Raw genomic sequence first — 15,854 nt, forward strand, 5'->3', positions numbered from 1 at the left:
CAGCGACTTCGACGTGCCCTCAACCTGGCTGTGGCGCCCAGGAGTCGGTGAGGCACCTTTTTTGTGAGTGCAGCGCTGCCAAGGTCTTGTGGACAATGGCCGAACAACTAGGAAAGTTCCCGGACTTGCCAGCAGGAGAGGTCCCTGATGCACAGTACGTGCTTTACGGGGTGAGTCGGTCGAGGAGGCATCGGAACGACTTTGCCAGGGACTGGCTCACTCTCGCCGCCATCAAGGACGCCATCTGGACCTCCAGAAACCTGCTGGTATGGAGGTGCAGGCAGATCCCCCCCGTGGCTGTGCTCCAAATGGCTGCAGATACCATACAATCTGCGAGCGGCGGGCCTAGGACGCAGCCATAAAGAAGACTCGTCTGTACCCACCCGGAGGGGGGAGCCGGAGCTACACTGTGGGAGTCCCGGCAGCAACGGCCTGGGTTGTGGAACCCAGAAGGGAGAGGACCCACGCAGAATGGAAAGGACCCACACAGAGGACTGGAAGAATGCTGCTTGGGAGGGTGGGATGGCAGAGCTATGCCCTTGCACAATAGTATTGCCTTTTACACGCTGGTTAACTACTGTTAAAAGAAAATAACTCTGAAATTGTTTCATTGATGTTGAAAATGTCAGGAAAAAATGTTAAAACGTCATATCGTCACGTCATATTGTCAAATATAAAAAAAATGTGAATATGCTTGATGGCTGTGTTTTGCTGCTGTTGGTGTCGGTGGATTTGTTCAGACCGAGGACAATCGACTTTGGCCTGGACGGATCTATTGACACTAACAAAGATGTTATATAATGAAATTGTGAATATGTTTGATTTTCGAGAAGGTTTGTTCAAACCTCACTTTGTGTTTGCTGTTAAAAACGTAATATTGGAATATAATATTGTGAATGTGCTTAATTGCTGTTGAGATTGTCATGATTGTTTTCTGTTTTTAGTGTCAATAAATTTGTTCAAACCAAAAAAACTACTGTTGAAAGAAAATAACTCTGAAATTGATTAATTGATGTTGGAAATGTCAGGAAAAAATGTTAAAACGTCATATCGTCACGTCATATTGTCAAATATAAAAAAATTGTGAATATGCTTGATGGCTGTGTTTTGCTGCTGTTGGTGTCAGTGGATTTGTTCAGACCAAAAATTACGTTTCTAAACGAGCAGGAGCCTGGGCAAAGTTATTGTATTTCAAAAAAATATTCTTATATGAATTAGGTCAAATTTGAGTTGACACAACAGAAAAAGATCGTTAAAATATTACGCATGTTCAGCATGGCTAAACCCAGAAACCGTTTATCCCGCTTAATAGGGACCCAAACCCCAATATCTGAAAATCCACAAAGTAGAATGTCACCCCAGCCCCCACTTGCAGCAATAGTCAACCAGAGATAATGGATTGCGGCCGCAACATCTTGGCGGAAATAAGGGGAAAAAAAGAGCTGACACAAATTTGCTCATTCAGCCCCGCTCTCAGCCTTCCTGTGCGGGGTTTGCATGTTCTCCCCGTGCTTGCGTGGGTTTCCTCCCACATTCCAAAAACATGCATGTTAGGTCAATTGGCCGGTCCAAATTGTCCCTAGGTGGGAATGAGCGAGCAAATTGTCTGTCCCTGTGTGCCCTTGGCTGGCAACCAGTTCAGGGTGTCCCCTGCCCACTGCCTGAAGTCAGCTGGGATGGGCTCCAGCACCCCCGCGACCCTACTGAGGATAAGCGGTGCGGAAAATGAATGGATGGATATAACATAATTCGTTCGTCGATGTAAATGGAGGTTTGTTTTTTTTCAAATCTCAATTTTAATTCTGAGATGACGATCCAACAAGCAGCAATGTCCTCATACGGTATCATTCTGTCCTCGTAGTCAAAACACGCATCGCCCTGATTGAATAAAAGCACAGAGGCGAGTCACAGGGGAGGACGAGGCGGCTCTTGTTACACCGTGTTTGTGATTTGTGGCAGCGTCCTTGTCACCTCCCTCCTAAGCAGTTTTATTAGCGCTGCAGAATGCAAAGAGGAGGACGGGGAGGCGGACGAGCCTAATAAGCTGAGTGCATCGCTACTGGAATGAAGTGTGTGACCGTATATGCACGTATGGGAGGAGGGGAAGCATCTATGGGATGAGTTCTAACGAAGTACAAAAGGAGTGAAAGACGCTTGATGATGCAATCACACGTTCTTCATCCTTTCCAGAGCTCAATAAAATGCTCTCCTAATGTGCTATTGATTGCTCCACGCTTCACCTGCACACTGCGGCATCTCCCCATGGCACGAGAGCATCATGTCTTCTTGCTGCTAAGCAACTATTGTGGGCTTTCCTTTAATATAAAAGCCCAATATAAATCATTAAAACAGAGCTGCGGTGTAGTTTAGAATTAAAAGGAGAACGATCACATACAAAATACGGTACATACTAAAGTATATATCAGTATCCTCATCGACCTAACGTCTCATCTCATCTCATTAGCTGCACCGCTTATCCTCAGTAGGGTCGCGGGCGTGCTGGAGCCCATCCCAGCAATCATCGGGCAGTGGGCATGGGACACCCTGAACTGGTTTCCAGCCAATCGCAGGGCACACAAGGACAGACAACTCGCTCGCTCATTCACACCTAGGGACAATTTGGACCGGCCAATCCACCTGAAATGCATGTCTTTGGAGTGTGGGAGGAAACCCACGCAAGCACGGGGAGAACATATTAACCCCGCACAGGAAGTCCGGTAGCTGGATTTGAACCCACACAGGAGGTTCCCAAGACCTTAGAACTGTGCCGCAGTTAGAGTGCGGTAAATCTTTGTTTAAAAACAAATGTAATCGGGTAAAAATGACAATTTTGTGTCAAAAACGTTGCGTCCCGGGGACGCACGTTGACTTGACACTATGCGTCCCCAGCAAAAATGATGCGTCTAGGATGCAGGGACGCGGGCAAAAGAGAACACTGATCAAATTCTGTTCTGTGGGAAAATGCACACTTTCCAAGCCACCATCCACACTGGTGGATCATGTTTTAAGTATAGGAGCTAAACACAGTCCTATTTTAAAGCTAGGCTGACTTGGCGTGCTGACACTCTCAAAAATTGTTTTTATATAACTCCCTCTCCGGTGTCTCTGCAGTGGCCTTCCGGATCTTATTTGAGGACGTCTGAAACACATCAAGCTGAACTAAGTAAGTCTTACAGTCCATTGATCTAAAAACTAACTTTCCAAACTCCAAGTGAGTGCTGTTTTACCCAAAGGTAAAGTTTATGTAGAGCACATCTGCTCTCCTCCACAATTGAATTTCAAGTTCCTCTTTGGGATTTTGAGGGTTTTTACACTTCACTCAGGCGGCTTCACATAGTTTGAGTTTAAAAAGGAAATGAGAGTTCTCCAGACCCGCGATTGACTTGCAATGAACAGTGTGCTCCTGGAGGACGACTGTCTCTTGATCAACATCGCTGAAAATGTCTTTGTTGTTTCTCTTTTATAGACCTCTCCGGATAAAGAGCGCTTCTCATTTGCCCAACTTAAACGTTGTGAAGTTGGACAGTCTACATTAAAAATACACGTCCTGGAGTTTCAAGAGCCAGCGGCAAAGAAACTGTGCCATAAATCAAAACACAGACTCTTTGATTTCTTCGCCATGACACGTCATAGCAATGGTCGCTGTGTGCCGGCTGGCTGGTTGACCTGCCGATGTGTACCGTAGGATTCTATTTCTGGAGCCCTCTTTGCTTTTACAGATTAACTGCCCTTCAATATGGCCCCAATCCGCCTGTGCCGCAATGAACTTGATTGGTGCTAGGGCATAACCAACACGTACCAGTTATCGGTGCGGCCATCTGAAACGCTTCAACACCATCCATTTCCTGCCTCTACTTCTGCTCAGTGTCCCAGGAATGAGGGAATCTAACGGACTTAGATTGAAAGGTCTGTCAACACCTAAATTGGTACGAGGTTAATCACGGCGCACGGACAAAGAACCTGCACCTGGGATATCACACAATTGTACCTGTTAAATGACCGACTTGACTCAACGCATGTATTCTTTTGTAAGTTTTCTACCAACACTGGGTGGTGAATTTTGATTTGATGCTCCCCTAGATCCTGGAACCCCTGGATTGCTCGATAGTCAATCGCAGGTTTTTTAGTAGTACAACGAGGAAAGCTTGAACATTTACACTAAGACTGCTCTCATTCAATTGCACTCCCGGCAAGCAAAAGTCTTTCCATCCATTTTTTTGTTTATGGTAGGATTAATGAGATTATCCTAAACCACAGACGGGTCATCAGGTAGTGTCAGACAACAAAGCTGCACCTTGACATCGTTACAGCTTTCTTGAACTGCCATTTCATTTGGGAATTGATTAGCCCAGATCGTTTTAAAGGAAGAGTTGGAAGTGGCAGTCAAATCTGTGAACATATTAATTTAAATATTTCAAGACTTCCGCAAACGGTTTCACCATTATTTGTCAATGATCTGAAAGGAAACACGAACTGGAACACCAAGCATTTGAAAACCAGAGGCTTTGGAATTCTTGAGCCATAACCTGCATGGGACGACGGATATAACGCATGTTGTCGTCCAGGGCATCTGAGCTTTCACCAAGAGAGAAATCATAGAATTGGATTAAAGATGGATTATCGCTGAAAACAGTAGCAGCCGGCAAAGCATCTAATCCTATTGTGCACTCTTCGGGAGATCCGCTCGATTTTGTAGATTACATTTTGAGCGTGGATGCCAGTCAAATCCAGGGATGGAGAACCGCAACGAGTTGGAGCACCCTCTACTGGGAGAATGCCCGCATCCGCCGTCGGGATCGGCTCCCGGAGGAGTCTTCAAGGGGATGTTGGTTAAGTGCGAGGAGGGCACGGCATACCCTCCCTTGGGTTGGAGGGGCTATTGCGGACACCATCCAGAGGTTCAGCAGCCACATCAGCTTCTTGACCCGTGTTCTTTGCCCCGTACGTTTGAGTCCTTTTACCCAGCTGCACCCGTTTGGAGCCACGGCGACTCACTGCTCAGCAAGGACTACCTGGAGACCACCTTTGTGGACATTGGGCCTGGATCCACATTGGAGAGGAAGCTATTGGCTGAAGCACACAGTGATTTCCACAGCAATTCTTACAGCATGGATGATGAAGATGACCTGCTTCCTGACTCCGACGTAAGATGGCACCTTAGTTGAATGCTACATATTTGTCTGTTTTTATCAGGTGTGCTTGCATGACAGATTAAAGCAGTGGCTTTCTAAAAATGATCACTTGACCACATATGGCAGTAAGTGTTGGGACCATTTCATTTCATTTTCATTTCACTACAAAGGAAGGCCGTTCCTGGGACACAATTACTTTGATCGGTAACAAGTACTCTACTGCGTTATTAATAACATTTTGTAACTCTACTATTGTGACTACGTCATTCCGCTACTTACTAGCACATCCCTCAATCTGCCAGCGACACTCTAGGTTGGGCATGTTTATATTTACCTAGAAAGTACAACGAAAGTAGTTATGGTGGCGCTGTCTCAATGACAGAGTACAAGAACGTGTCAGGACCAGAATGGGGACAGAACCCACTTGCGTTGCGTTTCTCACAAGTTTTATTGGAGGAAAGAGAAAGGGTTGCACCCACGATCCGGTGATAGCTGGACGCACGAAGCAGGTCGCTCTGAACGCGGAAGTGGATCTTCCGTGCCGAGCGATGGCGGTGTCGGGAACGGAAAAACGGGTCAGTAGCCGGGACAGGAGAGCAAAAACGTGGTCGGGTTGGAAACGAGTCATAAGCCAGGAGAGGAGAGTAGACGGGGTCAGGATCAAAAACGGGTTGAAGCCGGAGGACAAACGGGAGCAAAAAACAGGTGGGAGTCAGGGTCGAAAAAGGCTTGCCTTGTGTAAACTGAGGTTCGTAGATGGACTGACAACAGGTGACAGAAAGGAGTGGGTTTAATTAGGGACAGGGAGCCAATCAGAGTCCGAGGCAGTTGGTGCCAAAAGAGCAGTACAGATGATTCACATAATCATGACAGAACGCTGAATTTCTCCCCATGGAGACGTTCTCCCTACTTTATATACTCGCATCCAAGCTGAATTTACTATAAAATAAAAAACTGAAATCAGGGGGTCAGTTTGTGTACGGATACTTGGTTTTGTGTCACCAGTAGAGAATGGTACGCATTTTGAATAATCACATTGGTCAATTTCTCTATAACACCATTTGTTAAGTACACTTTCCGAATTCAACAGCCTCAGATGCAATGTTCCCTCCAATTTTCCACGTGTCTGAGCGTTCACACAAAGTCGGTGAGCAACGCTTGAAACAATAGTGAGCAACCATAATCCCAAGTGTGGCAAGATAATTAATTATCAAACATGTCCAAAACTTGACATTTTGCTGAGTTTCCGGCAATGCAAAATTATTTTTCTCTTTTGAATGAATTGACTCATGTACGATTGCAAAGGTTGTACGGCCTACAAACGTCGTTTGTTCTTACAATTCTTTCACAAAATATCTATTTCTTTTTTTTTTCCTGATATATTTTGTCGCATAATATTAACATTTTTGGGGGCTTATTTAGTCGGTTGCAAGATACAGAACTGTACTCAATCACATTTTTTAGTGGAAGTACAGAGTTGGCAACAAGATTCACTTGGTATAATTGGAAATTATTTGAATGCAACACAAACTTTTTCTACTTTGTTTCCGTGTTTTTTTTTCTTCTTTTTTTAAATTCCTTTAAAAAAAGTCTCATTGTGTTTATTTTTTCAGAGCTGTTACTTTTTTCTATTTGTTCTCTATTTACTTTTATCCTATGTTTTTTTTTCTTTTCTTTTTGTCTTTTTTCTAAATTTTTCCTTCTTTTTTTCCTTTTTTCTCAGCTTTTCACTACTTTTTCATTTTCGTATTTTTTTCTTTTTTGTTCTATTCCCCCCTTCTTTTAAGTCATTTTGTGCATAGTTTTACATAATATTTGGTCATGTTGGGATTGAAGAAGCAAAAACAACCTGAAAAGCCGTTTAGGACCCGAAAGAGCCGGTTCCTTTTAGTGAGCCGAGCCGAAGAAGCCGGTTCTCGACAATCTCTACTAACTTTACTCAACTTCGTTCTACTTCGACTCGACTTCAAAATACCGCATTTAGGACACAACGTCGGGGGAACCTGTGTATTTTTACCTTCATGCACTGTAACTTTGACTTAAGTCGCTTCTTAAGAGCGCTGGCTAGATTTTGTTGTGCGCTGAGAATGTGCGAGCAGTGCGCAATTGCGCACGCGCGCAGCTTAGAGGGAACACTGCTCAGATGTCAGACTATTAGGCAGATAATATCTTATAGTGCAGGGCGCTCCATTGGAATTTTTACTTAGAGTGAGTATGTTGCGAGTAAGAGAGACCTTGCAAAATATAATCGCATTTTTTTCAATATGTGACACATCCTCTGCTGCTGTTGTTGCAGTCAGGAGGATAACTGCATTATAAGCGTCTCTCCATTTATTAATAGACACGAGTGAGCAAAGTATTTTGGGGACAGCGAGTCACATTGCATGAAGCTTGGCTCAGGTAACGATTGTTAGATGACAGCTCTGTTCCGACAACCAACGCCGTGGTCGTAAGCGACATACATACACAAATAATGGAAATACGTGTAAAAATTAAATCCCTATTTCTTAAATGGCAATGTCACATTCATTTTACGGGCACTGCGCAAATACATTGTCAAAAGTGTTTTTGCTCCTGAAGGACAGACAAAAAGCTCATTCTAAATTCTGGCGGCTGTGCAGTCATGCAAAAAGTGCGGGCTTGCGGGAGGAAAACCTCGCCGTGACCTCAAAGGCAACACGGCATCCTCTTTTCCTTCATTGCACTCTCCGAAGCCCAAATCGTTTTGCAAAAGAAAATGGCGGACATTGGAGAATAACCACAGTGGACAGGAACAACCCAAGCACAAAATCACATTATTTATACTTCAAGCATGAACGTTATAATCTTTGTGTAGACACACTTTTTCATACGACTCATGTATTTTGATCGCGCATAATACAATTCGGGGTTAATTTTAGTGTCTGTCTTTAAAATTTGAATCCGCAAAGACTCATTATGCTAGATTTGACTTAATTCTAAGACTGGGCATATTGCCGAAAATGTCATGATTACCGATGTGATTCACCTGTGCCCGCTCATTTGGCGCCAACCGCTGCAGGTTCTGATTGGCTCCCTGTCCCTACCTAAACCCAGTCCTGTAATCCCCTGTTGTCAGTCCGTCTGCAAACCTCAGTGTATACTAGGCAAGCCTTTTTCGACCCTGACTCCCACCTGTCCCGTTTTTACTCCAGTTTGTCTCCGACTACGACCCATTTTGATCCTGACCACGTCTGCTCTCCCGTCCCGGCCCCGACCCGTTTCTGACCCGGACCACGTTTTTGCTCTCCTGTCCCGGCGATCGACCTGTTTTTCCGCGATCACAATCCGATTGAGAGAGCGACTTGCTTCCCGCGTCCAGCGACCAACAGAACGCGGGCGCTGCGCTTCCTCTTTCGTTCAATAAAATTGTGAGAAAACGTTACGCAATTGGGTCTATCCTGCGTGCTAGTCGTAACAAAAACGTTCTCGATATTTTATCATTCTAAACGATTAATTCAGTTTTAATATATTGGTGCCAACAGTCGAAGCTAGTGCAAAAATACCTTAGCTTGTGGTCATCAATTAGGAACTATGACCAAGTTAGTAACTAGTTTCATAATCAGCACCAAATTTCAGTACATAAAATAAAGACATAAATTGTAATGTTCAATTTCACAATCAAGCAGTTTCCAAATTTCAAATTGATTAATGAATCATATTAATTTGATTAATACCCCAATCCTACCTCATCCTTTCATATGAGGTGAGATACTGTTTGCTTATAAATGTATGTACGCTAATAAATACAAATTAAGCAATACTTGACCAGCATGAGTTATATTACACTTGTCAAGTCAAGTCATGTTTATTTGTATAGCCCTTTATCACAAGGAGTCTCAAAGGGCTGCACAGACCACAGATTATTACACACTAAAGACTATTTTGACACCATCCCTGATCTCAAACCTACATGAGGGCAGGGAAAAACTCAAAAACCTCAACATGAGGAAAATGAAGAAACCTTGAGAAGGGACAGTCTCAAAGGGCCGCACAGACAACAGATTATTGCAAACCAGACTATTATGACACCATCCCCTGATCTAAAACCAACATGAGGGCAAAGAAAATCTCAAAAACCTCAACATGAGGAAAATGAAGAAACCTTGAGAAGAGACTGCACATGAGGTCATCCCCCTACCAGGATGACCAGGTTGCAACGGATGTTGCAATAACAAACAATACACAGATATTTTTAACAGGAAATATAGGTCTTTCATAAGCTAGAAAATAGAAGTGTGTTTTAAGCCTAGATTTAAACAGTTCCACTGAGGTTGCAGATCGAATCTCAGTGGGCAGAGCATTCCACAGCACCGGGGCCCAAATGGAGAATGCTCTCGAACCTGCGGATCTCTTCTTGGCTCTTGGGATCGCTAGTAAACTAGCATTTTCAGAGCGAAGGCTCCTTTTCAGAGTGAGAGCAATTTCCTCGGTTTGTATTATTGGAGAGACACACTCATAGGCCAACTTTACTTTTAATTAAATGTTGAAATAGGTTGTCCGTAAAGTAACAACAATTTTTGTCACATCTCCATTTGACTCGATGTGTAGATACACATCAACAAATTATGATAGCTCATCTGCAAAGTTTTTCATTGTAACTTTAAAGGTGAGGTGCGTCGTTTGAGGCATCCCTAAAAAAGTTGAAAGTAGAAAATGTTCTCTATTAAATATGTGCTTACAATGCCCAACTGAGTTCGAAGAGCCTATTGGCTTTCATTTTACTTTTAGCAAAGGTGTTTGGTGAAGACATATTAGAATAGGGAGGAGGGTATACGGTGACTTCTTGCTCATCCGTGCACCTTTCTGGGTCTGTGTTTGTTAGTGTAGCATAAAAATTGTGAAAGTACAAAAAAGGTCAGCTTCAAATACAGTATAAACGCCAACCGAAATCGCAAGAAACATGAAAAAAGAAGAGTTTATCCAAATGGGTCTAAGAAATGCTCGTACTAGGACGCGTATCATATGGAACTTAAAAGAGGTTGCAATGACGACACAAGCCAGAGGTGGCAGCCACGAGTAAACAAGTTCTGTACAGCTGCTTTGAGAACTAAGCCATGTACGAAAACAAGAGAGGTTTAAAACACCTCAATCTGTAACGGTTGCCATGGCGCCCAATTGGCCCCACCCGTGTGGCGCCAGCTTCTGTCACGGTCGCCATGACGCCCAATTGGCCCCGCCTATGTGGAGCCGGCTGCAGCTTGTTGAAAGATTGGCTCAGTATTTAAACTCTGTCCTGTCAGTGCCTTTTTGTCGGTCCATCTGCGACTCTCCGTTTTTACGCGGCAAGCCCTTTTTCGCCTGTCCTGTGTTTTTGCTCCTGTTTTTTTCCCGCTACGATCTGTTTGATCTCGACCACGTCTGCTCTCCCGTCCTGAATTACGACCTGTTTTGATCTTGACCACGTCTGCTCTCCCGTCCCTAATAACGACCCATTTTCTGACCACGTTTTTGCTCTTTTATCCCAGCTACTGAACCGTTTTTTCCGTTCCCCACACCGCCATCGCTTGCCTCGGAAGTCCCACTTCCGCGTCTCAGCAACCTACTCCACGTGACCAGCAATCTCTGGATCGTGTGTGCACTCCTTTCCCTTCTTCCCAATAAAACTGTGAGAAACGTTACGCGAGTGGGTTCTGTCTCCGTTTTGGTCCTGACACAATCTTTTTTGTTTGAATGCTGCTTTTTGCATGTAGCCTGCATCAGATGGTGCAGGAGTTCTTAAATGTTCCACGCTAAAGCCACAGCTGCATCATTTGCACGCATGCATTCACGCGATAAAGCGAGACATACAGGAAGTCAGCTTGAATAAACCCTGGCTCGTCAATGACGCGTGAGTCACGAGCGACCTGCCAGGGCTCATTCGGGCTAACCTCATTCAGTCATGTGGCACTGGCAAAGTTTTATTGCTTCCAGACATAAACACCGACAAAGCTTTTTTTGCTCCGAGGCCTCTTTAAGCGCAGAAATAACATCAATCAGGCAGGATCACCACTGACGATTATTGAAAATGCCCGTTTTGTAGTTTGCGTGATTTCTTTTTGCATCACAGACTGAAGGAAACAATTTAATTTCACTTAATTAGTTTGCAAAATGTCAGCACGGCGGCGCAGTGGTTAGCGCGTGTGCGGCACAGTTCTGAGGTCAAGAGATAGAACCTCCTGTGTGGATTTTGCATGTTCTCCCCATGCTTCCGTGGGTTTCCTCCGGGCACTCCGGTTCCCTCCCACATTCCAAAAACATGCTTGTCAGGTTAATTGGCCGGTCCAAATTGTCCCTAGGTGTGAATAAGTGAGTGAGTTGTCTGTCTCTATGTGCCCTGCCACTAGTTCAGGGTGTCCCTTGCCCAATGCCTGAAGATGGCTGGGATGGGCTCCAGCACCCCCGTGACCCTACTGAGGATAAGCAGTGCATTTAATGGATGGATGGATAGTTTGAAAAATTTCCTACATTACAATGGTTCTTTTTTTCATCTACCCAAAGCTGTCACGAACCAGGAACAGAGACGGGACCCAATTGCGTTTGTTTTACTCAGTTTTATTCAGAAGAAGGAAAGGACTTGCACCCACTATCCAGGGATCGTCCGTCACAGGTAGCAGATCGCTGGGAATGCGGAAGTGGCACTTCCGTGTTGAGCGCAGGCAAAGTCGAGAGCGAGGAAAACCAGGTTGATGGCCAGAACGGAGGAGCAAAAACATAGACGGGTCGAGAAAAAAGGTCGGCAACGGGAATCAGGCAGAACAACAGGGCAGGATAGAGTCACGAGTGACAAAGGTTTGCTTAGCAGTAGTGTAGGTTCACAAACGATCCGACGAGTGTTGTCAGGAAGGCGGGGGTTTAAAAAAGAGGAAGCAGCCAATCAGCGTCCGCGGCTGCTGGTGCCAACGGAGCAGACTCAGGTGCCCCGCATCAGTAATCATGACAAAAGCACTGATGAAGCAGGACAGAGAGAACAATCAAATGTTCTTCTACTAAACTACAGAAATAAACTTCTAATTAGAAAGTTCAGGTAACACCTATTAGGTCTCATCTTTCTTTGGGATTGGGTCATGTGAATTTTGCAAATTAGGACCTCTGTCAGGACCAGAACGGAAACTGGACCCAATTCCGTTACGTTTCTCACAAGTTTTATTGGAGGAAAGAGAAAGGGCTGCACCCACCATCCGGTGTTTGCTGGGCTCGGGAAGAAAGTCGCTCTCGTACTCGGATGGTGCTCCGAACGCTGAAGTGGATCTTCCGTAGCAAGTAATGGCGGTGTCAGGGACGGAAAAAACGGGTCGGTAGCCGGGACTGGAAGAGCAAAGCGTGGTCGGGGTCGTAAGCGAGTCGTAAGCCAGAACGGGAGATGAGACGTAGTCGGGGACAAAAAGAGGTCGTAAGCCGGGAGGGGAGAGCAGACGTGGTCAGGATCAAATCCAGTCGAAGCCGGGTAACAGACGGGAGCAAAAAACAGGACAGGTGGGAGTCAGGGTCGAAAAAGGCTTGCCTAGTGTTCACTGAGGTTCGCAGACGGATTGACCACAGTGGATTGACAGGACAGGGTTCAAATACTGACAGGGAGCCAATCAGAACCTGCGGCAGTAGGCGCCAAAAGAGCGGGCAGTAATCATGACGAAATAGCAGCTAGCTGTGATGGGGAAGAAAAATCTCCTTATTTGTTTGCAAGATTTATATTACACGAATGCAAGATTATTTGCATAGTCCAGTGTGCATCATGCAAATATTGTATGAGCACTAAAGGTAAGATCTTAAGCCCAAACCCGGGTCCGAGCCCGACTTGGATTTTGGCCCAAGTCGGGCCAACATTGTAATCATTACGTTCAGATCAGGCAAGCGTCTCACTTGCTGAGTTTTTTTTTTTTTTAAACATGTTTTTCAAAATTTATGCTAAAACAATGTTAAGATACTAAAATAAAAAAACACATTTACTGAAAAAGGAAAAATTATTTGAAAAAAAAAAATTCTAACTACGCTCTCTGCCGCTCTCTCTCTTAAAGTGCTGTGCTAGATTTTTAAGGACCAACTGCTGTTGTGGTTTATGGCCCAGTTTTCAAAAAAGAATTCAAAAAGCCCCAATTCTGCCAAAGGATTCGTGCATGCATGTCGAAAAGTTCCCTGACCTTTTCCCCATGTCCTCAGGACTCCTCCATGGAGGACTTCAGTGATAGCGATAGCGACAGCAACTTTCCCCTGATGATCCCTCAGGACTACCTGGGCCTCGCCTTCTTCTCCATGCTCTGCTGCTTTTGGCCCCTGGGCATCGCCGCCTTCTATCTCTCGCAGAAGGTAAACGTACACAAACACGCACAAAACGTGACGAGATGCAACTTGGCACATCGGTTGGCAGCAATAGACCAACTGTCAGGACCAGAACGGAGACAGGACCCACTTGCGTTGCGTTTTTCACAAGTTTTATTGGAAGAAAGAGAAGCGGTTGCGAAAAGCAGGTCGCTCTGATACTCGGATTGTGCTTCCAAAACACAGAAGTGGATCTTCCGTGGCGAGCGATGGCAGGGTCGGGGACGGAAAAATGGGTCAGTAGGCAGGACAAGAGAGCCAAAACGTAGTCGGGGTCGGAAGCGAGTCGTAAGCCAGAATAGAAGAGAACACGTGTTCTGGGACAAAAAGAGGTCAAAAGCCGTGACGGAAGAGTAGATGTGGTCAGGATCAAAAACGGGTCGAAGCCGGGGGACAGCAGGGATCAAAAAACGGGACAGGTGGGAGTCAGGGTCGAAAAAGGCTTGCCTAGAGTTAACTGAGGTTTGCAGACAGACTGACAAAAGGGGACAGACAGGAGTGGGTACAAGTACTGCTCGGGAGCCAATCAGAGTCCGAGGCAGAGCTGAGTCACATCAGTAATCATGACACCAACAACATATTCACTGTTTTAAGTGAAACACAAGTGCAGGGATTACACAGATTTGCATGCTTAACCACTAAGGATAATTTTAAGATGTGGAACAGTCTTGTGGAAAGAAGGGAATAAAAATCTAAACCAGTTTATCTTGATTTATAGTAATTAAAAATGAACACTAATTTACATGAATTAATTTTATACATATCAGTTTAAGTAGTTGGACACTGCAATAAAAAACACAATTGTTGTTTTAGGCCCATAGCGTACCTGGTAATATATGGCACCATACCTATTGAATATTCATGCAACAGCTGCTTGGGGGTTAAATTTATGAGTGTGGCCACAGCTAACCTCAATAGCCCCTGCTAAAGTTGCTAATGCGAAAACTAAAGGCAAGTTTAGGGGCGACTGTTTGTCCATCGCTTTCCTTCTTTTACCTAGCTGACTCTATCTTCACACTATGTTGACTGTCAAGACCAGAACGGAGACAGGACCCACTTGCGTTGCGTTTCTCTCAAGTTTTATTGGAAGAAAGGGAAAGGATAGCGCCCACGATCCGGTGATTGTTGGGCACGGGAAGCAGGTCGCTCTGAAGGCGGAAGTGGAAGTTCCGTGGCGAGCGATGGCGATGTCTGGAATGGGAAAACGGGTCAGTAGCCGGGACAGGAGAGCAAAAACGTGGTCGGGGTCAGAAGCGAGTCGTAAGCCCGGAAAGGAAAGTAGACGTGGTCGGGGACAAAAAAAGGTCGAAAGTCGGGACGGGAGAGTAGACATGGTCAGGATCAAAAACAGGTCGAAGCCGGGAGACAGACGGGAGCAAAAAACAGGTGGGAGTCAGGGTCGAAAAAAGGCTTGCCTACTGTTAACTGAGGTTTGCAGACGGACTGACAACAGGTGACAGAATGGTGTGGGTTTAAATATGGACAGGGAGCCAATCAGAGTCCAAGGCAGTTGGAGCCAAAGGAGCGGGCACAGGTGCATCACATCGGTAATCATGGCAGTTGACCTCCATGCTGGGGTATTAAAAAAAGCATTCGTGTTGTAGGCAAGTAAAAACTGAAGGATCCTCATACAAGCCAAAACATCCTGGCATAACTTTAATATAGTACTCTTATAAATATATTAAAATGACAACTCTTAATGCCGAACGAATATGCCTTTATCAATAAGTCCATGTATAGATTATTAATTTAGTAAAGCTGCCGTACTCAGGTTGGGGAGAAGAGTTAGAGCCTATTCCTTTTTACCCGCCTAAAATCTTGATCCAAACTCCTTGGGAGAAAAAGTTGCTGAATTTCTGTGGAGCGCAAAAATAATCCAATTCCGACAGGAAAAACAATTCAGGAGTCTAAGATTGTCTCTCGGGAACTGCCGCCGGAGAAACTGCATATTAAAATAAACAAATCAATAAATGAGTTCAAACATTCATAGAAAAGACAACTGATTTAGCAGGGGGTAGAAAAATGTACGTCGTCGATCAGGGGTTGCAAACCTTTTTGCAGCTAAGGGATACTTCTTTGTTGCCGAATAGTGTCACGACCAGAACAGAATTAGGACCCAGATGCGTAACGTTAACCAAAAGTTTATTGAGAAAAAGAGGAAAGGCAGCACCCGCGATCTGGTGCTCGCTGGACGCGGGAAGATAGCTGCTCACAGAATCGGATCAGGTTCCGAATGCTGAAGTGGATCTTCCGGATTGGGAGATCGTAGTGTCGTGGACGGAAATACAGGTCGATAGCCGGGACAGGAGAGCAAAACGTGGTTGGGGTCAAAAAAAGGGTCGTAAGCCGGGACGAGAGGTCAAAACGTGGTCGGGGTAAAAAACAGGTCGTAGCTGGAGACAAATGTCA

At 45.0% G+C, this 15,854-nt stretch overlaps 1 protein-coding gene across 2 annotated transcripts in view; it reads left to right on the forward strand.

The window, feature by feature from the left end:
• The window catches only part of tmem91 (transmembrane protein 91), a 34,507-nt gene that overhangs the window by 11,969 nt on the left and 6,684 nt on the right, over positions 1–15,854 (forward strand). The window contains exons 1-4 of one of the 2 annotated variants that reach the window (XM_088345702.1): positions 1,958–2,069; positions 3,112–3,163; positions 3,467–5,144; positions 13,287–13,433. In XM_088345702.1, the coding sequence (XP_088201828.1) occupies positions 4,734–5,144; positions 13,287–13,433 (558 nt within the window). In that variant the 5' untranslated portion in view covers positions 1,958–2,069; positions 3,112–3,163; positions 3,467–4,733. Of the gene's footprint in view, positions 1–1,957; positions 2,070–3,111; positions 3,164–3,466; positions 5,145–13,286; positions 13,434–15,854 lie in introns of those variants that run through there. The other variant, XM_088345701.1, reaches the window with a different exon arrangement.

Source organism: Urocampus carinirostris, chromosome 10 (assembly GCF_059441175.1).
Source record: "Urocampus carinirostris isolate Australia breed hairy pipefish chromosome 10, RoL_Ucar_1.0, whole genome shotgun sequence".
In the NCBI taxonomy this organism is placed as follows: Eukaryota; Metazoa; Chordata; class Actinopteri; order Syngnathiformes; family Syngnathidae; genus Urocampus; species Urocampus carinirostris.